The sequence below is a fragment of the Calliopsis andreniformis genome, chromosome 4, assembly GCF_051401765.1.
Source record: "Calliopsis andreniformis isolate RMS-2024a chromosome 4, iyCalAndr_principal, whole genome shotgun sequence".
NCBI classification, from domain to species: Eukaryota; Metazoa; Arthropoda; class Insecta; order Hymenoptera; family Andrenidae; genus Calliopsis; species Calliopsis andreniformis.
In genome coordinates, this window is record NC_135065.1 from 13,654,971 (window position 1) to 13,679,169 (window position 24,199).

The 24,199-nt window shown below is 46.8% G+C and overlaps 1 protein-coding gene across 1 annotated transcript in view; it reads left to right on the forward strand.

The window, feature by feature from the left end:
• Positions 1–966: 966 nt before the first annotated feature.
• Positions 967–24,199, forward strand: part of LOC143177760 (uncharacterized) — a 35,034-nt gene continuing 11,801 nt past the window's right edge. Inside the window, exons 1-2 of the mRNA XM_076375906.1 lie at positions 967–1,137; positions 3,397–3,976. Of these exons, the coding sequence (XP_076232021.1) occupies positions 3,831–3,976 (146 nt within the window). The 5' untranslated portion in view covers positions 967–1,137; positions 3,397–3,830. The remainder of the gene's footprint in view (positions 1,138–3,396; positions 3,977–24,199) is intronic.

Genomic DNA, 24,199 nt, shown 5'->3' on the forward strand with positions numbered 1-24,199 from the left:
TTGCTGTTGTCGGCCATTCGAGCACTAAGGTCCCGGAAGTCTGCCTCGCAACGACCAATTACGAACGAAGCTGTCAGGAGCGCGCAACAACTTCGAATCAACTTTTACGTTTCACTCTTTCGTTTCTATTCTAGATTTATTTAGAAACTGGGTCGTCATCGACGCGACGCATGCGAATATAATGTGTCGATAGAAGGAATAGACGTCGAGGAAACTATAGTAATAGCAGGAAGAAAAGAAGGCAACGATAAACGTTTTCACGATGGTGCAAGAAAATCGTACAGAAGAAGAGGAACAGTAAAATGGAGAAGATAGACAGCAAAAATAATCCTCCATTTAAAATAGGTGCTAGAAGAGAATATCAGATTGCAATAATCCATCCAGGAGTTCGATTTATCAACTGAGAGATGTAAGCTGCATTTATTTATTTTCTATATTGCATTCAAATAACAGAGATCTTCTTTAAAAAGACATCGAAAGTTACTTAAATAATTAATTAAAATACTTAATGAATATACTCCAATAGTAAATTTGAATTCGAGATTTTGTTAGGAATTTTCGTCGGTAAAGTAGACGTAAATTGAAACATAGTCAATGTCAGCATATTATCTGCAATGTTACATACAAAATCTGAAATTTCATAGTCATATTTCGCACGACGAACAATCATGATAGGCGTATATTCGTTTCTCAATAGATTTCTCCATTTCAATCGAAACGAGTTGTGTCGAAAAAGCGGAAGTCGTTCGGCGTTAGCGATAGAAAACGTAGATGCGCGCTAGTAGTTGTTTTCGGCTCGCGATCGACCAATCAGCAAGGGCGTCTCGTCCATGGCGCACCGATTCCTCGACCAATAGGATCCTTGCCCGAAGATAGTTGAGGAAGTCGTCGACAGGTGGCGTCGCGACAGTGGCTAGCGAACGAGAGTCGAAACGCGTCAGTTCACAGACGACCTCCGTTCCGTCGATTCCAGGGGAAGTTTTTTTCCTGTGTCCGCTAAAATTTTCGGGTTCTCGCATCGAGACTCATTAGAAATTCGTGTTTCCCGACGGGGGGGGTGAGCGTGTGATCATGAAAAGTGTGAGAGTGTGCGAGATCGGCTAGCATCTACGGCACCTGAGACAAAGTCGAAGACGAGTGAGTACCATTGAGAGAGCACGACTTTTTTCTTTGCATCTTTTTCGGAGGCAGGCGTCGCGTATCCCTCGTCATTAATAATCTCGCGACTCGTCGCGATCCTGGCGGCAGTGAAACTCGGCCAGCTCGGGCTTGTGTTTTCGTAGTGAAACGTGACAGATTCGTGGGATGTACGCTGGCACGAAACGTCAACGCAGAGGCGAGAGGAGAGGTTATAAAGTCAAGAGCGGAAATTGTCCTGCACCTGCCATCATGAGACGATAGTTTTGTATTTCTGTGGAGCATCGTATCGCTTCCTCTCGAACCGTTTCTCGGCCCTCGCGGCGTTTGGCGTTTCGTTCTCTCGATGCGCCTTTTAGAACTCGCGAAACCATCGAGAAGCGTTCTGACGTTACGTGACGCGTTGCTTCGGCTGTTGTTTCAGTTTCGCGTTAGAAAAGAGTAAAAGTAGGTGTAGGTACTCTATTGCGACGTGAGTACGCGATACGCGTTCGTTGTTTTATTTCACGCTGATAAAGTTCGCCTCGAAGTTACGGTTCGAGTCTTAACGTATCGTCAACGGAATTTTTTCTATCTACTAGTTTGAAAATTAGTGCCCCTCCGAATTTGTGACAGAGATTACACGAACCAATTAGGAACACTGTATCGTTCGCGTTGAAAACCGCGTGAGTAATTTTATCTTTAGAAAAGCTCAATGTCAGGTGGAAAATGTCATCGCGATTATTCACGCGTCATTTCTAGCCGGCCACGTTCCTTCTCGGCCTAGGCCCGAAATAACCCCGAAATCTCGTGGCATCGATTCGTGATTTTTCGTGATAGGTTATTCGCGAAACCTCACACGTTGCGTTGGAAGCGTCGAACAAACGCACCTTTCGTCCTTTTATTCTTTTTTCTATTCAAGTGCTTTCGAGAGCATACTCTCTGTATCTTCTGTGTTTCTGTAGCTCAGTGTTTCTCTGTTCACCTTGTATAGCCGAGTGGACAGACACGTGACGGTCAGTTTGTGAAAATGTAAGAGTTTCATCGAGCAGGTGAAAGAAAAGTAAGTCCAGCACTATCTGGATAAGGTTACACATTTCATTCGAAGATGAAACATTTGCACAATTCTATAATCCGATTGAAGAAGAATCGACTTAAAAAACTTCTTGCTTGTTACTTTTTCTTCATTCGCCTCATTGATCGAGTTGAACAAGTACTATTCGACGAATCAGTAATGGAATCGAGTATTTCGCGACTGTTTTTCTTCGTTTATTTTACACCCAATGTTTTCGATTGCAAAACCGGAAAAAGAGATTATTTGGAAACGAAGGTGACAGGCAATCACTCATTTTGGTGTTATTCGAGAATAATCGAAAATCTTTTTCATTGATGTTATCGATATGACTCAGCGATAAACGAACGGTGTATTATCTTGATTGCAAAAAGTTTCAACTTTAGTCATTGGAAAGGTTGACGTACGAGTTTATCTATTTCGTGAAAAGAAGGGATTACAGTATTACAATAGAAGGAAGAAAGTGATGGTTAGAATTTTTATCTTATCTTCCTAAATGAAAATCCCTGCTCCTTCTCTGGGAGCAGTATAAATGTACCCTACTTTTAAATACTCGAACGTAATAGTGCAATCCTCCTCTTTGGAGATATCTCGTGCGACGTTTGCGTTTTCAGCTCGTTCAAGGTTACACAACTGTTTGAGCTCCGGATTAATTTCGGTAGATCGAGTTTAATTTATTCCTCTGCTCTGGTTTTCGAAGAATCTACTACAGAAGACTCTCTTTACGATCTTGTTTCTCTTTACTCAGCACTTGTACAGTTTCAACTCTATTTTCACCTGTCGCACACTAGGTAACATTTTATGGATCAATGATCGAGAGATTGGTGAAAGAGCGACTGAGAGTCGTTAATAATTTGTTCGTCGAGTGGTCGTGTAAGTAGCTATGGTCATTTACTTCGACAGCCTGAAACTCGATTCCAGGAAGAGAGCGTTCGTTTTCGTTAGCCTACTCGCATTTCCAGCAGTAATTAGCATTTTCAAGAGCCACCGTTCGCGTTATCGACTCGGTGCGTCCTACTGCAATTTTTTTCATCCATCGACCGCAGTAGGGACGCGTAGCACGCGCAGATTGATTGTCTCTGTTTTTCTATTCCTCTAATGGAAGTCTATGCATCGGTTACCCTCGGTCTATCACGGAAATGTTATTAAACACGTAAATGTCCGAGGTTCGCCAGTTTTTGTAATCGGAACATCGCTTTAATTTGCAGTTTCGACGACGAGGATGGCGTGCGAGGGTAATTGCCATCTGTGAGCTGGAAGAAGATCACGAAGGAACGATGTCGACGAGGCTTCGACGGAGATCTGGTCTGGGGGCTGCAAGCATTCAATTCTGTCGCTCGAGATCGGCCAGCTCGTAGAGCTCGACTCGTCAGGGCTCGTGAATCGTCCCTCGACGACCCATCAGAGGGAAGGGAGAAACGAAAAGCCATCGGAGTAAGGAAGTCTTGGGACTGACTCGTGCCAGCACAGAGGAAATATTTCGGTAGAAGCTAGTGGACGGTTCGCGATAATTCCGTTTGATAATTTGACGCGCGTCGTGTGCCTGATCGAAGCTGGAGCTTAACGACGGCCACCGATAGCAGCAAGTGGCCCATCGCACGAGAAACGCGATCAAAGTGAAGTGTGTCCCGGTCTCAGTGAAATGGCCTTCATGATGAAGAAGAAGAAGTACAAATTCTCGGTGGAGGTGGACCTGGAGGAGTTGACCGCGGTGCCGTTCGTGAACGCGGTGCTGTTCGCGAAGCTCCGACTCCTCGACGGCGGTTCTTTCGTCGACCACTCGACCAGGTACGCGGAACGAGCCCCAGCTGCTTCGCGCTTACTTTCGTTTCATCGCGATCGAACGAAACTCGGTTGGAAAAGTTAAGGAGATCTTGATGGTTTCGCCTTTCGCCAACATTTCGCCAACATTTCGCGAACAGCTGTCGCGCGCCACCGAGGGAAAGAAAAGTTTCGCGACGTTGATTTATTTACGCCGTTCATAGACCTCGGGAGATGGACGTACTCGCGCGGAAATAAGAACGACGTCGGTAGTATATTTAGCGCGCTGATTTTTTTCCCTTTCGCTACGTAATGCTGATCGCGTGTCTATACACCTCCACGGCTCGTAACAACTTAACTTTTTCAACCACGCCACTTGCGCCGCTAACTGTTCATTATCTGGGGATTTTCGAAACGAAACTTTTCGGAAACTCTGCGATCATTTCTTCTTGGTTAGTAATTGCTAGCTTTCCTCAGAAGTGCATTTATCTCTATTAGTTCATACGTCATTTTTTCGGAGCGAGTAGCGTGAAAAGATTTTGCGCAACTTTCTTCTGTTTATTGGGGGTCGGAGGCGGCTGTACTCAACGATGAAATAAAGTTGGATAATTGTTAAGTGGATCCTATTCTGCTTTTATTTAGCGCGCACCGTTTACTAGCCATTGAATTAAGAGCAAGTTCGACGCAGAGAACCTTGCGCGTTCGTTGAATTATTAAGCTCGTGGTCGGAAATGCGTGTGATGCTCGTTTCAACGCGGATTTTACGTTCGGTGAAATGCTTAGAAATGAAACACGTCAAACGTGCAAATTAATAGTTCCTTCAACGTTTCGAAAGCTCGGAACGAGCTTCCCTCGAATCGGTAATTTGTATTTTAACTTCTGATATAACGTTACCAGCTGTGATGAGTCATCTCACTCTTCTTTCAACTGTGCATTTAACTTTCTGGCATAATCTACGAAGCTTCGATTATACGGAATGCTCGTCCATTTACCGAGACAACTTTGAAGTTTATCACTGTTTTATGAATGCGAAACAGCAGACAACAAACAGCAGTCGTCTTCGCAGTAAAGTGTTTCTCAAGTCTCTGAAGTCCGATAAAAACGAGGAAACAGCTTCGACTGAGGTACGAGGAGGCTTTTAGTATTTATGCATCGGGTGCCAACCATAGCGCTCCAAGATATTTTCCATTTCGCGTGCAACCCCGTAACCCGGAAATTCGGAAATATTCCTGGAAGCCAGGCGATCCTTCCAAACGTTCTCTCCGAGCAATCGAATTTTCCTTCGTCGTTCCGAGAAACGTGGTAAACTTCCAGGAAGCTCGAGCTTGCTTAGTTGTCCGTCCAAGCTTTTACGAGGAACCACTTATCTGCAGTGCCGTGTCTTTTGTCTTCTTCAGCGGAAAGGGATTTGCAACTCTTCGAAGAATAGTCTGGGTTAAACGTTGGTCTAGTTGTTTTCAGCAGCTGAAAGGGCCAGGAGTAGAACAATGGAAAGAAACTATCAAATGTAGTTATTAATCGTGTTGAAAGGTGTCGATGAACAAACAGCTGACGTTTAATTAGGTGTTGCGAAGCAACAGTTAGCTAATCGGTATATTATTCAACGACGTTGTTTTTTCCGAGTACAATTTATGCAAAACGTCGCTTGTTTAACTGAACTGTTCGTTTGTCTTAGCTTGCTCATTAAGTCTAATTAAAAGTTGTATGCAATGTGGAGTACAGGGAAACCAGCGGCGGTGACAATAGGGAATTCGATGAACCGCTTAAATATGGGATTATAGTTTCCTCTGTTGATTCTCCTTCCTTCGCAGACACGATTCGATTGTGTTCTATTCTCCCTTCGCGATTGATCGATATCCACAGACGATACGCGTTCTATTTCATTCTATTCCATGCACACGTGTGCGCTGTCGCTCTCTGCGACACGGGTATATAGAAAAAAGTGAGAACACGAGTTTTTTCTACTTTGCGAAAGTCCGCCGAGGGCAAGAAACTTGTTCACAACCTTGTACCAAAGATTATTTAGTTACTCCGCTGCAAGAATTAGTCGCGTGAATGATGCGAATGGTTTTTGTCGGTTCCCACGTTTTTTCTCACGTTCGCCAGCAAAAAAATTGTAGCCGGCGCTTGGTTGCAGTTGAAAGAAATGTTTCCTAGAGTTCCGACACTCCATCCAAAAAGGTATATATTTTGTCTCTATGTATTGTGCAGCCAAGCAGGTCGTGGTGACAAAGACGATTTTAGTTGATTCTTTGTCTTCTTGCACTTCCCGTACTCGTTAACTATTTAATACGTATTCCACGAAGTTCGAAGCCCTCGGTATTTGCGTTACGCCACGTTATGTACAACGTCGTGCACCTTTCAGCCAATGGAACATAACGTTCCCTGCACGTGTGCGAGATGCACGCGACATAAATTCCAGCAACGGTTCGTAAACCATTTCCGATCATATAGCGTACTCGGACGAACGTGGCTCGGCTTAAAGGAGATGGCCTTTTACTTTTATTTATTCATTTGAACGAAACAGGCCCGTGGTACACGTGTACGAGCGGACTCGAATAAATGTTTGCCCGCTGGGGTCGTAGGTTCCTTTCTTTTCTCGGTAGCTTCCGATTAATTACACTCTAGGAATAGAATGAAGTGGCAGAAGGTGGGGCAAAGGATCGACTGAAATACTGGTAGCAGTGATACCGTATCGCGTCTCAGTATTTTCCTTCGAAACTCATTACCGCGTTGGTCAGCTATTGAGTTACGAGCAACGAAACCCATCGGCCAAGGAAACGAGTAGGAAGAGAGCTGGTAGGAGGCGTACGTCATAGTTGAATTGCGCGATAAGGGCAGACTGTACGAGCAAATGATTAGCACAGTCTAGAGCAGGAGAGGCGAGGAAAAATGTGTCCCTGGCTCGAATCGGTCCACATCTATAATCCCGTGTTGGCACCGACCGAAACGGACGCGCGACGGCGATTTCACGGACAAACGAGATCGCCTGGAGTCCAGAGAATGAGTCACGTATGCGGTATATTGTTCTCTCGTCGAAGTTTTCGGAGCGTCTTCGTCCGTGGTGGACCGAGGCAGGGAACGCTGGAAGTTGGCTGGATCGGTGCCAGAACGGCGCCCGTTAGCCGCCACGGTGATTTTATTATTTCGCGATCGGTATTCGCTGACGCCTTGCTTTTCACCGAGAATGGAACCCCTCCTTCCGGTTCCGTGTCGCGAGAATATCGAGCCTCCGCGAGCTCCGCCCTTTCCCGACGCAATCCCAACTCATAGGCGTCGCCTTCTGTCCCTTCTTTGCCCGTTTAATTAGACGTCCCCGAGAGTTTCTTTCGCGGTGATAAGTTTAATCATCAGACAGCAGTCGTTGGTAATTAGTTATTTCCTCGTGGCTGGTCCTCCCAGCGCGTTCCAGCTCCAGATGACCGTTCGATCGATCCGCTCGACCTTCCGCTGAATTTCCCCCGTCCGATCTCGCTTAGAGCAAACCTTGTCGCAAAAGTTTCCCGCGTGGAAGGGTGGCATGCGCGCGACCTTCGCGCGACCTTCGCGCGACCTTCGCGAAAGGGCCTTCGAGGAGGAGCAACTGGGTTACGGAGAGGCGGAGAACGAGCTGTTGCTTGGGGTTTCTCCAAAAGAACCGTCTTCCTTCGTTCTAAAGCTATGGCTAGTTCAAGGGTCTCTTCAGGCATCTTTGCCATACTAATAATAATGAAAGTCTTTGCTACACTTTCCAGCGCATTGTGTTGCCTGAAGGCACTACTATGGGATGCGCGTTGTTCCTAATTTAGAATGGAATTATTTTCTGTCTACTCTTTAATTGTTTTCACGGTGCTTTATCCTCTAATTGCCCCTGCTAGAAATCTTTTCACTAAACAGTGGGTTTCTCCTGCTTCGAACAGACAGATGATACGATACGCTGGTATCAGTTTTTCGCTAATCTCGTTTGGCGATTTCATTAGAGTTCCACACGCACGAAAACGGTCAGGTGCACGCAGTCGTCCCGCGGAAACACGATTCGGTCGGATCTATGCCAGTGAGAACGATTGAAGTTTCTACGAGATTTCTCTCGACGTTAAAGACTCGCGTACCCTTCTCGATTCCCGTCGCAAATGCGTTCTAGGGTCTCCTCGGGATATTAACACTGGCGAGGTCGGAAGACGGCCGAGGATCAAGGGGGATTCTCCCAGTGCAGCGTTGCAATAAATTAATTGGACAGCGAGTGATCCCCGAATAAGGGCGCGCGCGCAATCAGATGAAGATAAGCGTTTCGATTTAACGGTGGAATTGAGCGGCGGTAACCCAGCAACTGTTCGCTCCGCCTTGAACCATGACCTTCCGTGGAATGATCGACGAACAGCGAATAGGGAAGTGGAAATAAGGCGTTCGGTCACGAGAACCCGCAGCGTGGTCGTCGCTTCGCATTAAGATGCAAATGAGTCGGACGTGTGGCGATGGAAAATGTCGCCGCGTGGGGAAAACGCGGATGGGACGATCGTGGAAAAGAAAGTTGCCCGCGGAGTACCGAATTAGAAATCAGAATCTCGGCTGATCGTTTTCGTATGAATCTCGGGTATGAAAAGCGACAGTGGGAAGCGTCTCTCGTCGAGAGAGAAACGCGATTCTCTTGGCCGCCGATAGCGCGTAGAAAGTCCGTTGATTCGTTCCCGTCCCGATTCGCGACGCGCGAAAATCGCGGCGCGGCGCGGCGCGGAGCGGAGCGGAGCTGGAGCTCAGAACGGCGTGAAAACGAGGGGAGCCGAGTGGAATCCCTCGGCCAGAAGAAATCTGGGGGAAACGTGTGAACAGCACGAGCTCCGCGAGAAGAGAAGGCAGAGGCGGAGGGAGCGAAGGCGCGGAGAAGAGGGCACGACGATAATGGACAATGTCCTGTCGTCCGGTGTCGTGTCCCGGGCATGGAAGCGGAGGACCTGACACCGCTTCAATGCGCCGTGATGAGGAAACACCCGATTACAACGCTCCGGGGCCCGAGCCACGGAATATTTCTGCGCGTATCCACGAGAACGATTATGCCCGCCGCCATTGCTTCTGTCACCGAGAAGGGATGGAGAGAGGGCGAGCCGCGTGCACGAGGGAACCTTTCCGTCATTTTTACCGACCCGTGTCGAGGGGTCTTCGAACGTGTTTCAAAGCTTTAGTGGCTCGTCCCGAGTCAGCCTTCAGCCTTCAGCCTTCAGCCTTCCAAAATCCCACAATTTTGCGACAGAGGGGTAACGATAGAAACTAGGGCGTATCGGTGAAAATTTGCCCGATCAGTTGCCCAGCTGCACCTGAAATTTCTAAGAGACCAGGATAGTTATGAAATTCCGGTTAAACCAGTTCGAAAGTCGAGAAGAAAATTACAGAGACGCTGGGTCGAAACTCCGCGGGGTTTTTTACCGTCCTCGTTCCTTCTCGCGACACGAATTCTAGAGGCCTCGTGCAACTGACAATAGCCTGTCCTATTATCTCGCGAATCGCAGTCGGGGCGCAATTTTTATTTCATATCTACGTTTCCAACTTTGCGAGGATCCGCTCGAACAAAACCGAAAAGTGGCGTAGTTATGTAGGTAACGGGAATCGAAGAAGCCTGACCGTGAGCTTCTACAGGATAGAGCACTGCGTGGAATCGATTACAATGCGGTTAGGCCGGAAATGCAGAAGAAATGCAGAAGAAAGGCAGAAGAAAGGCAGAAGAAAGGCAGAAGAAAGGCAGAAGAAAGGCAGAAGAGATCGGCCCATGATTCCTGAACACTTCAACGCGCGTCGGTGAAATTTTGCGCGATCACCGTGCCCATTGCTAATAGATTTCACAGCCGCTGAAACTCGAAACGGAGAAATCGATAGCACCCGTACTTCGATTGCCAAGATCGACTGGGGTCTCTCCAGTCTCCATACAGCCTTCATTAAACCGCAGCTTTCGGAGACAACTCGTCCATCCTCGAATTATCTAATGTGCGCTCGTGACCGAGACATTAATCATGATGATGGCAACCATCGTTGCGATCAACACCGTCCCGAGGAAATCACGTGTCCGAGGCGAGCGCGTAGCGGCGGTCGGGAAAGGTGGAGTGTCGAGCGTGGGTGGGCCGCTCGATCGTTCGAAATTCCTCGATGCTCGCGGCTGCGCTCTCTGGATCCTCTTCATTCAGCTTTTCCGCGGAACCTGCTCCATCGACGAGAGGGAAAAAGGCGTGGGTGGGCCAGTGGCACGGTTAGCCCACATTTCTCGAGGGCGTCGAGCAGATCGACGCGCGAGAATTCGGACTCCGCCGCGTCTGGCCAACTTGCCAAGACGTTTCATCGGTGGACCTCGATCGATCCGTCGAGCTCGAAGAACGACTTCTCGGAGGAAGAACCGTTGCCCCGAACCGGCTCGATCCTTTTTGGATCGTTTTTCCTGCCCTGCTCGATCCGAGTTCGCGCCTGCCAACCGCTGCCTGCATGCTGCCTCGTCCCTACGCTTCTGGAATCTCTCTTCCGCGTGGAAAAATAGCAGACTCGTGAAACAGCCGGATTCGAGCGATGGAAGGAAAGATGTCGAGCATCTGGAGAATGAGGAACGAAAAAAAAAGCTGCCGCCGCCTCTGAGCTGGCCCGAACAGCGGAAAAAAGCGCTAGAATTAGAATGTTCGAAGGTTCCTTCATTCTTGGGATAATTGGTACGCTGTCGCGTTACGCGAAAATGAAATTTCCCTCGTGCCTCCACAGGTGAATCGCATCTTGAGACTCATCGCGATCGATGAGAGATTTTTTAAGAAAAAAGAATGTAGCATTGTCATTTTGTTATACTTTGGCGCAGGTACTTGTTTACCTTTCACAGAGATGAAAATCTTTCCACCTCTTCTTCGTCGTTGCAATTGCAATCCGCGTGGGGCGCAGTAAATATGTACTCTGACGCGAGAAGCTTCAAGGCAGAACTGGTTACTCCTCTCTTTTCTCTTCGACTAGAACGCTCCTTCTTCTGTGTTCTCCTTAGCTTTTCTTCCAATTTTCCCTGGCTCGCGGGCCTGGACATTCATCGTGCTACTGTTGCAAGAGGTCAACGTCGTCTTTTCCTATTTACTCTTCCAAAAAACACGCGTTCGCAATTGAAAACCACGACACGCAACGACTATTTAAAAGCATTTATTCCATTGCCTCGATATACGGATGATGATGTCGATTCGTCTAGCATTTTGGGTCAATTGCCCTCGATTTATAGGACATCGCAATTTCTTTTGCCTCTCTCGCGGCTTCGATAGATCCTCCAAAGGCTGCTCTGTTGTAAAAGCTGTCGATAGGATTTTCTCGTTAATGGGCTTCGATTCGTTTGCTGTGCAATTTGACGATGCTGAGAGCTCGGAAAATTGGAGCGCAAACAAGCGTGCAAATTCGGATATCGGCCGCGTTCGTCGTTGCAACGAGGCTTCCGGAAAGTGTTGCTCCCCTTGAGGATCTTCACACGCCCTGAATATTCATTAGACTCGTTACAACGCGTTCGTGGTTCCACGATCGAACTCTATCGAATTTCTTCGTGAAATTTTATTTGCTGCGTGGAGAGGTGGGTGATCGTCTTGTCTCTTACGCTCTCGTCTTAACTACAGCCCCAGTTTTTCCTGGTGGTCGGTTGCTGACTCATTGTTGGGTCGAAACTCGCGATCAAAGCGACAGAAAATGAACCTCGCCTCACGAATACGCGGTTTTCTCTTCTACTGCACCTCTTTGACTTCAGTTTCTTTTTTTAGGATGTTTTGTGCGCATCCCCGGCCCCGGCCCTGTTCTTCCACACTTCTACTGTCCACGCTTACACAAGGTGCCCTATTTAACCTGAGCAACTTAACCCTTTAGTGGCACCACGTTCCAAATAAAAAGCAACCATCTTGAAGCCCGTGGTAACTTAAAAACCATAGAAATAAAGAAGGCTAAAAGGTAGCTACCGTTTCAATTATGTACACATCCATTTGCATCGTTCTGCCAAAAGCCACCTTTCGATAGGAATTTTCATTTGGTTTAAACCCAGAGAGCCAGGCAGGGTAGGAACAGAGGAACGATGGTCAGACGGATATAATGACGGCTGGGCAAAGTGCAACGCCAAATAATTGTACAGGGTCAGAGGGATTTTCAGTCTCGACCCAGTGTTCGACCTTGGCCGTTTTGCCTTCGCCCGCGACTGCTAGCGAGCTCGTGGCGCGGATCGTCCTTGGAGAGTCGAAATTCCTTTTCAAATTAACTTGCTGCTTTTTGCTGGAGCTGTGACGGTGGGACAGTTGCGAGACTAACCGAAAAGAGGGAGGGGCAGAGGAGACAACGCAGTGTCTGTTGCAGATCGGTCGGTACAGGGAGTGTACAGAAACCGAGAGGGGTTTCGAGCGGCTGGTCGACGAGGCTCGCGAGGATGCTCGGAGAAAAAGGGTTCTCGCAGGAGCGTAGCTCGCGAGCCAGGGCCCGCTGCCAACGCGAGCATTTGGACCGCGAGTATCTCCAGCATCGATTGCTTGACCTTGACCGATACCACCTCTGCTCGGCCTTCGGTCCGATACAAATCTGCCCGTCGCGGCTCTCGTTTTGCATCCGACCGAAAAAGTTCGCAGCAAAAGTTGGCTGGGATCGCGCAGCCCAGAGGAACGCCGATACAAAGCCATGATATATCTGTGGGAAAAACGCTTCGCGCTCGCTGGATGTTCCATTTTCTCGGACACACTCTCTATTACGCCGGAGAACTGTGTATCTCTGACAGAGTACGACGCGTGTAAAAGTTTGAAAGTGGTGGAGGGGTTTGAAATGTGTTTCGCAGCACCGAATTTCGCATCCAATTTATCATTTTCTCCGATGTTATCTCTCTGTTCCCGAAATAGATTTCGTCGAAAAGATACGGAAGACAATTGCGTGGGTGGTTTTGATCGACAGGTTCGATTTCAATTTCCCGGCAGAGCATACATATGAAGATTCGATAGCGCCTCTCGATTTATCGTCTCGTTTTCGTCGCGATGATGTCGATGGGAGAGGAACCCACTGAAAATCTCTTTGAGAGCCACGGCGAGCCGCGTGCTAGACATTGTTTAGTCGACAGTCGAGAAACTTATTGATTAGTCTGACGCTCACGCACACCGTGCTCCCCGCTATGCATCGTTCAACTCGATTTCGAGTGGTGGTGTTAGCCACCCGCGCACATGCCCCTTTCCTTCCGTTTAACTATCCTGTGCATCCCTTTCTCGTGCTCGCCCAGACGGTAGATAACGAGTTTCCTTCCACGAAAAGGGTTTTCAATAACGATCTCTGCTGGGAAAATCTCGGTGACTCGATAAACGAGCCTTGAATATATATTTTATGATCTCCATATCGTTCCATAGAGGACCGCGTTTACTGCAATTTTCGTTATCATTCTTATTCTCTATTTCAAATTATATAGATACTGAGGCGACCCTGTTTTCAAGTGAAATACTTACTTTAGCGTATTTCAAATACATTTCGGAGCAAAATTAAAAAGAACAAAGGAAGGAAAATTCATTTTCCTTTATCAAAACCCGTTCGTTTTAATTTCCTGTCTTTTTACCTGTATTTGGCAACTTTGATATATGGGGAATCTCAATCTGGTCTATATCGATAAACGCTATTGTTAGCGCCAGTCAATGGTTATTTTTATCCTCCCCCGCGGTTCTTCGCGCTAGTTCCGTTCAGTTGTTCCCCAATACGAGAAAAAATATGCATATTTTCATCAATGTCCACATTGCTCACGTTTATTTCGTCGATTGCCTTTACCAACCCATCAATTTCTCTGTTTACTGGAAATCCGATTCGACGAAGAGTAACAATTGCCTATAAATAATATCTTGAATCTGTGACGATGTAAAAAGCATAGCAACTTTTAAAATAGCGAAGGTCAGCTCGATTTTTCTCAGAAGATCGACTGACTGCTTGCTCCTAATGCTAATTTCATCGGAACTACCCATCTCGAAGACTTTAGAACACTGTTCCCAACGTAGATTTGAAATCAGAAGCTTCCCCAAGATTCCAGTAAAATTGTCAACAGGTTCGCCTCAGGAATCCACTTTCATTTTCCATCATCAACTTCATTAATCAATCCACCGACTTTTACTCATTGTACCAAGTCGAAGCCATGCCGAATTGCATTCCTGATCGGCTGGTTGGCTGTAAGGCATATGTTACATCCTCTTGTTGGTCCACCAACGGGACAGTTGGCGACTTCTTCCCACGGACTGGTGTCTCTGATTTTTCGTTTTACTACCGTCAGGTTTATGCGAGTTTTACGGGGCTGTTAACCGATGAAAGTGCGACGAAATTTCTTCCGAGGCGGTTACACAGCAAAGAAGCTCATTAAAAACAACAAATTGAACTCTCTTCATCGAATACAACTATGTAATCTGTAGCATCGAGGAGATTTTTCTCGTGCTGTTTCCCTGAAATGGACGTGGGAGCCAGAGGGCTGCACTTCGGGGAATTGCAAGTTCCCTGGCAGCGTCTCGCTTTGAGAGAATTGAAGCATTTCCGGAGCCTTCGTGGCGTCTCGTTGCACCGTGATCTTACCGCGAAGAAAAGAAAACGAAATCTCGTTTTCGGAAACTGTATTTGTTTTGCTCCACTCGGAGTTTATCTCGTCGCAAAATCTGAAAACGGTGTCGGTATCCCACGAGTGTTCTTCAGTCCTTCAACGTCTACGAGAGTTCTTGATCTTCGTAGCAGGTCAACAGTATTCCTCGCCGGTTTACTTTGGCCTAAAAATAACGAGCAGTTTCTTACCCAGTTAAACCAAGTTCGCGGTACCACTAATTCTACGAAGAAACCGTGATAGAGAAAATAGGGAGGAGCCCTTTACAGGTGCATCTTCCGGTTGCTCCAATTTAGTCGAAACGTTCTCCATGCGGCTCTATCAGTTTCGAAACAGCCAAAGCGAACGTTAATTGTCGAAAGCTATCGCCACACTGTTGGCTGATTTTCCTTTGTTCTCCTGAATCGACGGGTAATTTCGTTTAATCGCGCATAAATGTGAAAAGTTACAAGAAGTCAAGGCTTGCGTCAGCAGGCGTTAATTATTTGGTCGCGACGCGTTGCATCGACAACAGCCGCGTTATTAATTCGCGCGCGTTATAATCCCCTTTGCGGCACCGAGAATTTCAACGTCGTTAATTCATTTCACTGGCTCCTGTATCTGCGTGCACGCCCAGCTCGCTCGAAATTCGATATACACCGATTTTCCGTGGAATATCTTTTATTAAGGTTGCCTAGTGTCAGAAAATATTCGTCCTTGCACTTGTTGCACTCTGTTACGTGTACGTCCCGTGCAATGCATCCAGAACAGAACTAAATTATTTTCATTTAATACAGCCTTACCTACAAAACTTTTTATTGTTATCGAACAATCTCGTAAACTCTTAGTGATTCGTATTATCGATTCTGAGAAGTGAAACGAGCACAAGATAAGCGAAGAATAAATGGCTCTTTTTGAACCTTCTCGCGCAAGTTGTTTGACGCAGCTGAATAAATGAGCTTCGATTGACGATTTGTTTCGCAAGAAATCTCTCAAAGAAGAGATAGATGAGCTACCCAGAGCAACGATTCAGGTTTCGGCAACGTCTGGGCTACAACCGACGCGATCCGAGGAAAGCAATTCATTAATTCCACTGCAATGACCGTATAGCCGCGTTCGAGTTTCATTTGATCGATATTGCGTAACGTATTACGTCCACCTCCGTGCTGCGGGCACGTAACGAAACGTATTCGAACAGGTTCTTTTCCCTCGACACCTTTCGCTCGCTAGGTTACCGATTCGTGCTTCTCGATCGGAGATCCATGAGAAAGCAGGGAGCCTCTCACGCACACGCGTGCGAACAAGTGCAATCCTCTTTGCAAGCGGACAGGTACCGAATTTTAGTTCAATTTTTTAAATTTCATTATTTAAAAATTTGGAAATTTGAATCAGTCAGTTAAGGCTGAATTAATTGATCTTGTCCACCACGAGGATACTTCCAATTGTCCCAGTAATCTATTTTTCTCGTGTAAGTGGGGAAATTTCATTTCTCCTCTTGTGCTCGTCTCTTTTTCCCCAATTCCTTTCGATGTTGGAGAAGAGCTCGGCGAAAATCCGTGAAAAACCGGGCGAATCGACGAGCGGAATGGCTAGCACAGGAACAGAAAGCGTATGGCGTACGAAAATAGCGATGGGAACATGAACGGCATTTCGGGCCTCCGTTTTTAGTCGTTCGGCCTTTATTTCTTCCTATTTCACTATCACGACGATGCATTTGCTGACGGAACCCAGTGTTTTTATTCTTTCTTTCCTGTTCGTTTTTCAAGCAACCCTAGGACCACGACCCAATTCTCTTGCAGCTCGTTTCTTCTCATTTCTTCTCATTTCTTCTCATTTCTTTTTTTCTGCTTCTTTCGACTCGTCGACTCGCTCCCGCGCGTACTCGCAGCTAACCTTCGATTTATTCCACTTTCGTTCCTTCATTCATTCCTCGGGAAAGATCGTATCGCGCGCGCCGATACGTGCCCTGAAGTAGAAGCTTCTTTCCTTCGAGGCAAACGTCGATAGCTAACGAAGGGAATATTTTCTGCGCGACAATTGACTCTGAATCGCTTTTAAGGAGTCGACCCTACGGTTGTGTGTCGTGTTCGTTTTGCAGCGAACGATGACGACTACCGTTAATAGCACCAACACCAACGAGCCTTACGTAGGCCGCGATCTGTCTAGTGTCAAGCTGATGCACAGTTTGTTTGCGGGCTTGACACAATCGTGTTGGAATTTTCTACGAACAACAGTACTTTTATGCGACGCAGAAGCTGCTCGGCCTGTCGCGACCTCGACGATTGAAAAGGAAAAAAGGCTTCCCTCGAAATGGAACGCTTAAATAATGGACGCGTAGGAATCTAGAATGAATGCCGCTAAATGGTTTGTCAGTACGTATAGTTGTCTCTCGGCTCGATGGCTTCTGATAGTTCAGTTTGATCGAAACGCGTCTCGATATCTGAATATGCCTGGCACAGGTTCGATTCGCGATAGAGGAAGTCTGCGAATGGGTCCAGCGAAATGCACCGTGTCGCAAGTGGGTCAGGCTCGAAGCGGTCGGTCGATTAACAAGTGGAAAGTGGCTAGAAACGTTGACGAGCTTTGCGGATGGTTGAGCCATTCCATCTTTCGACGAAAGCAGAGGAACGGGGGCATAGATTGACCAGTGGTGCAACGAGCTAATCAAGTTCGATCGTTAGGGGAGTCGCGGTCGATCGCTTTGCTTAACTCGGCTCATTAATTATGCGTATCGTTGTCGGCGCAAAGGTTTCGCTTAAATTCTCCGTCGAATTGGGCCAGCCTGAGCTATTGCGCCACAGGGGTCTCTTTTCAGCGTTCTACCATTCGCGTTAGCAACACTTGAAAGCACTTAAGGCAATCTATACCGTCATACCGCGCGAATTCTTCTACTGCCTGTGCCCCTCCAGCCGCCGAATGCTTCGACTGTGATGGCCAGATTATTTCAATCGGACTTTTCAGACATCGGTGTTGCGTATCGAAATTTCTCTCTGTTGCAATACGATCAACAAACTTACAGATGTGCCCAGTTATAGTTATGAATTTTAGGATGGCAAAATTCGAATATTTCTACAGGCTCAGCCTTTTTTTATCGCAGCTTATTTTCAAAGAGAATTGATAACAAAGATTCGCGAGGTTTTCCGAGCTAGTATCCGTATTCTACCTCAGAATTATCTCGATAAAAAGCACTGATTACTCTGGAGAATCCCAGAAGTACCGAAGTTTCTTTCTTGCATCATGAAACCATTTGTCTCTGCGCTGCAGAAACTTCCTCGAAGAGATCTCCTCTAAAAGGCCACACGAAATGCGTCAGTGGTTCTCTGAGATAGTTAAACAGGCTAGAACTCTTTTCCATTCGTGGCTGAACGATGTCGCGTATGGTGGTCCCCCGATTGTGTAATGTTTTCGCGTGCTCGTGAGTGTGACGCTAATTATAGAACTGTAATCGTATTGCAGCGACTCAACGAGGAACAATCGTGGTACATTTTTCATTGTTCGATTGATTGCGTCCCCTGTAAACAGACACGCGTGAAACGAAGAACATCAGGCCTCTTCTCTGTTCCGAATTTCATTCTTTCGTGACTTGAACACGGCATTGACCTCAAGAATCGAGGATGCACACGGCGTACGCTAGAAGCCAAATTACAAGTGTCGCTGAAATAACGACGCCATGGTCATTAGGTGAAGTTGCAAAATGATCAGGCCAGCGTGTAGTAGGGATGCATTACGAAACCCGTCTCGAAATCTCGCCTCGGGACATTGCCGTTTATCGAGGAAGCACAGCTGCTGATTATCGACGAGGTACAACAGAATTTTTATGAAACATTTAGAAAGGTTCCGTGTTACAATTCTAATAACGTCGATAAAAGCGCGTCGAGTGATCGCACGAAGCGATTTCGCCTTCGACGTGAAATGAACAATCCGTTCTGGCGAATAAGCGGAAGGCGTGGAGCATCGAGAAGGGAGTTACGTAACGATTAAGTCATAGCTCGCCCGAAGATTCCCATTTTCCGCGCGGAAATTACAATTGAATAGATGGATTTCTTTCCTCCTTGCTCAGATCGCTAATAATCTCCCCTTTCGCGAAATCGGACTGACCGATGAATAATTCTCACTTCCCCGCGTTGTTTTCAAACGAACTCCCGCACCGCTTGAGTCATCAAATCCTTTCAGCTTTTTCTCTACCGTGAAATAAACTATTTTCCTCTGTTGCAAATCAGTCGACGATTTCTGACGCGTGAAGTATTGCGACGGCAGGTCGAAACTGATGAATCGGTATCTATACGAGATGGAGAAATCATACCCATTCTAGACTCTTATTGAGATTGATCGAGTCCTTCCATCGCGCTGGATTCGAACATGAAATTCTTGCCAAATCTCCGAGAAAATCTTGGCCAATTCTAAATCGCTCTGTACTTGTTTCCACCCTCCCCGCGGATCGATTTCTATGGAACGTCCTCTGAATTCGTCGCGAGTGTTCAGTCCGCTCGATGCAGCATGCAGAAAATACGTTGATTCCATCTTGAGATTGGTAACTGCATCCTCCCACATATTTCAGCTGTTTTTAATACGCTTATATTGCACTGGTGGAAATAAAATCGCAGCGATAACGATATTCCGATACAATAGCGGTATGTAATTTGGCCAGGGCACCATTAGGAGAAAGTTATCGATTCAGCTTTGTGTTCATGCCATGGTCACGTGGGTCGAGCGTTATCATAAATGAACTCGCGTGGCAACCTTTCCGCAGGCACGGCCTCCAATATCGCATACCAGAAGCCACCGATAATTTTAGCGTTCTTTTGCGCGCAAATGTTCCCATCGACGTTATTGCCTCAGCAATAAAACAGATCAAGGCTGACGTATCGAAAAGCCAAAGTTCTGATGAAAAAGCTGCAGCTTGCAAATTGCATCTTGAGCCACTTTTGACATTTCTTTTTCAATGTTTGTATCAAATCGCTGCCGACTGCATTCATCTCTATAAATATGTTCGACGATGGGGCCTCTATTATTCAGACGGGACGGGATCGAATCGCATATCGATAAATAGAGACACTAGGCATCGCCAGAAATTATTGATCAACGACATCGTAAAAATTGAATACCTAGTCTAGACATGAAAAGCCAAAGCTGTTTATGCCTCTCTCACGACCATCTACAAAGCTTCTCGTGCGCGTATTTTCCATGCAGCTGCGACACCATACCATGCTCATTGGACCAGGCACATATTTCCATTTAAATAGCGTTTTCGCGTCACGAGCGTTCCACTTTTCGCGGACGAAAAGGATTCGCGTTGAATTTGGCTGCTACGCTGCTCGAAACTGCTCGAAACTGCTCGAAACTGCTCGAAACTGCTCGAAACGACGACCGAGGGCGAAATTGTAGCTGGATTATTCCCTTGGCTATAGTTTTTCTATTTTTTAACCGCGCTGGAAAACAGGTGTGTGCCGCTCGTTAGAGTTACGAGCCAGCTAGCGGACTCGCCGGGAAATTGAGAGTAGCGCGAGAGTTCTTGGTTAACCCGTACACGATACGAGAATAAAAGAGACTTGTGCGAGTGTAACTTCAACTCGAAACAGGCTTTTTGTCTTCGTAAACTGAAGTCAAGAGCAGGAGAAACAGAGGAAAGAAACTTCTTTTCAATCGGACCCACGTGGCGACAATGTTGGTTTATAAATGAATGCGCCTCGCCTTGAGGTTCCTCGCTAAAAGAAACAGTAGGTACGTTCCTCGAATCTCGAAACGAGGCTGAAGGTGCAAACCCAAACCGGTCCCTTCAGTCTCGATTAGAATGTCAGTAACCGCTTTGGCATTGGTCCCAAAGTCAGCCTCTGATTCGTATTGCTTTCACATAGCAGCCTGTCCCGCTGCTATAATTTATACACACCTCGTCGATCCTCCTGTCCCGTTCGAACATTTGCTTCTTTTTCTGACGAATTTCTGGCGAATTTCTGGCGAATTTCTGGCGAATTTCTGGCGAATTTCTGGCGAATTTCTGGCAGGTAGCTTACGAGGAAAGTCCACGGAACAGTGATCGCTGATTAGCATTTCTCGATCGAGGAATTCGCGAGGCTTTTCCTGTTCTTCCCAAGACCCCGTGCCTTCACCTCGCATTGTTACGTATTCATAATCGTCGTTACGTAAGCCGAGCAGATCAGAGAAACGGAATTTCGCAGGAAGCATCGGCCCTGCTGGAACGAGTTGTCGGTTGTTTCGCTAATGCACAGTCGACCGAGGAATCGTCGATGCCCCCTACCTTCGAGTCGACTCTTTCTCCTTCTCACCCTAAGCGTTCAAGGGTAATCGATCTCTATTTGATCCTCTATTTTCTGACATTTCGATTCATCGTCGAGTGGCTGATCCACCTTCGCTTGACTTTTCTCCTATCGGCTGCTAAGTAGGAGGAATCCCTTTAGCTCGAGAATGGTTTAGACACGCGAAGGGTAAGAGGCGAGTGAATAAATAGCGGTGACTGAGTAAAGATTCGTCCAGTTGTCCCAAAGCCTAAGTGTCGTGAGAAAGATCCGCGTTGGTCGTGCGAACCGACGGAACAACAACGTCTCACACGATCAATTGTTACACGTTACATTAATAACGCATAACCGTCGCGACGTCGGGTGTACCTCAAGCGACGGCAATTATTGCTCGTTCGGCAACGAGCCCCGCTTGTTGGTGGCGAACAATGCGCGGCACGTGACCATCGTTACCGATAATTAGCGTGGCTCGTGGTTGGCCGCGATAACGGCTGATAACGCGTCGAGAAAACACGCGCGCCTCGATACTGTGTCGCCCTCATTATCGACTCCTCACTTAAGTATATTTTAAATTATCGCGACATTGAACCGCAAACCTTTGAAATTAGAAAAGGATTAGAAATTGGAATACTTATCGATTTCTTTATTATTCAACAAGTTACTGGTATGTACACGTAATTGCAAAGAAGTATAAATATGCAATTATGAGTTCTCTGAACGCGGTCAACGCAGCATTGAGCTATTTTGAAAGGCCGAGATACGTTGGCTAGCTCGCGCGACAGAAGGTCTCGGTTAATTGTCGGCTTATAATTAGCCTGATCTTATTATTAGTGCGTACACGTGTTCTCAGCGACGGAAGTGGGCTCCAAAGCCGCGTTTCTTTTCCTGCACGTTTACTTCCAGCTGTATAACGGTCTTCCGCGACGGCGTTTCCCTTCGACAATTCAGACGCGTGCGATTCGATTAAAGTCAACTCGATAATCGTCCTCGTCGACGGGCCGACTCGAACTCTTCCGGCTCGTGTCGATTCCGACCGCAATTCTTGATCCCCAACAGCCGTCAAGAACCTCCTCAATCGCCTCCCCTTGAAGGATACAAACGAGGATCCGTCTTGTCTTTTGACCCTTTGCCTGTCCACCATCGACATCCAATACGCCTCTGTCATTTGCGTTTTGATCGTCCTCTTCACGGTATACAAACGAATTCCATTAGGTTGAAGGAGCAGAGCGGCTCAAAGGATCCATCCCTCCTATTTTATTAGCAGTCTCTGCTTTCGTCTTCTCTAAAATATTCTTGCCTCGCCTTGTAACGCAATTTTATCGATTGCTTTTTAAATCGAGGCCCCAGACGTCGGCCAAGTCCGAGTCCACTACCTTGTTGGAAGCGAGTCGAGGCGAGGAACTGGTCAGCCAAGGAGTCGCGCGTCACTTATTTGCCTTTTCAGTCGTCCCGGTTGGAATTCTTCGATGCCCGCTTCACGCTTCGAAGGCGTTTCTGGGCGTTTCCTTGCGACACCTACATTACGTTCGATCTTCGTCGCGAATTATTCCTCGACGCTGCGCTTCCTTAGCATCGATTACGCGAAATGACATAATAACGCCTTGCAGTCGATTCGCACTCGATCAGGCGACTAATTCCGAATCTTTTGCCTCGAAGGAACTTGGAATGCGTTCTTATCGGGGATCCGTCGATGCTCGCTGAGATTCCAACCGCTGATCGCTCTTAAATATTAAGCAGAAGGCGGGAGCAACCAGTCCGTGACCTCGACAACTCAATTGACAAACAAAAGATCCGGTTTCGAATCTGAGCAGCCAATCTTTTTGCTGCCTATAGTCTGCTAGAGACTTTTTCGCTGATTATCTTGAGCTTAAAGTACTGACAGCAATCGCAACCGATTTTACTAGGATTACTGAGCGATAGGGAGCTAGTAGTTTCAAATACTAGGATTAGGAGAAGTGGAGATTAATTGACGTAGACTAGTCATCTAGCAAGCGAGCTGGAACCCTGAGCCAGGCAACTTGATCTGTCGATTCTTTTTTCTCCTTCGAGTCGTGGATCTGTTTCGGGGTTGTCGATCGCCCTCCGTCGAGAATGCTCCGACGTTTCAGCGTTCTTGCGAATAAGACCAACAAACGTGAACTGTCTGTGCAAACAGTTTGCGCTCTGGGTCAGGCTTTTTCAAGGAACCTGTCACGAGACGTGACGCAAATCGTGTCCGAAACGATAAACAGTTTTTGCATTGTGGTGATTGAGATCATGGTGGTACATTATGAGACACTTATAAGTATTCACTGAGCTTTCCAAGAATAGAAAAATTTCCAAAGTATTTCAAAAGATTAAGATACAGGGACTAAACGTGTTAAAAAAAAAAAAATTGGCAACTATTGGCTGCAATCTTTGATCAAAAGACAAAGTTAGTCTCCACGTTTACGATAAGGAAAAGAAAGGAAGAAGCTAGGGCCAACCTCAGACGAGTCGCAATTAGCATACATTAGCAAGTTATCGGCGAGGAACGGTACTTAAACTTTCCTACCGCCGTCGGATTAATTCTGGCGCTCTCTCACGCGTCGGGGAGATTTCATTTACAATGTTCCCGCTCGCCAGTCTAATCTCCTTCCTCAACTTCACTCGGAATTCTTAGCAGTAGTCGTAAGTAATCGCGACAAACTTGCCACATGATAGTAGTTAACAGGCTGCGCTGTTCGATCAGACGGTCTGTTCAGAATTTACTGCTTCGAGCTTACGTAACTCGCGCGTTGCCGCGTCTGATGGGTCGAACGCAATCTCGAAGCCTTGATCAGGGAGCCCGATATCGAATCATCAGAGGACTAAGCGACGCGAGGCTCTTTAGGGGCAAAGTACCGAATGTCGCTTGGGCTGATTGATTAAGCTGTTCTTTTAGAAGCACATCGATATCAAGAGCTTCGCGTGCTCAATCGAACTGCTTGATAGGCATCTGTAGGAACCAGTGACATTGGAATTACCTAATCATCGGCTAGACCACTTGAGCCTGAATCTTTGCTAAAGTGAGCCAATATTAGGATCTCCTATTTGTAACTCCTCAGTGACCAACGTGGCCATTTAACATCCGTCCTGGGAAAATGAGATTTGTAGTTGGAGAAAGTCTGGGCACGAATTTATTACATCAGATTAGGTCGTAATAGCGTCGAATATTTCACTGGAAGGCGACCGAGCATTGGTGGGCGATCGAAGGCGGGAATTAAGCAGAGTGAAATATCGCGTAATTGTGGCACGCGTCACGGCAAAGGTTCACGTGCAAGGTGAATCAGAAATAGCTGGCCGGATTTGACCGTTCCAGCCGCGATATCCGCCTAGGAGGCTTATCGATTCGTTGTTCTACCGGATAAGGCGAATGTTAAGCTCGCGCGTGTGGTAATCAAACGAAAATAGGCACGATCCGCTGGAAGCTCGAGTAAACAGACGTAGACCAATGACTGCTGGCTGTTGAGA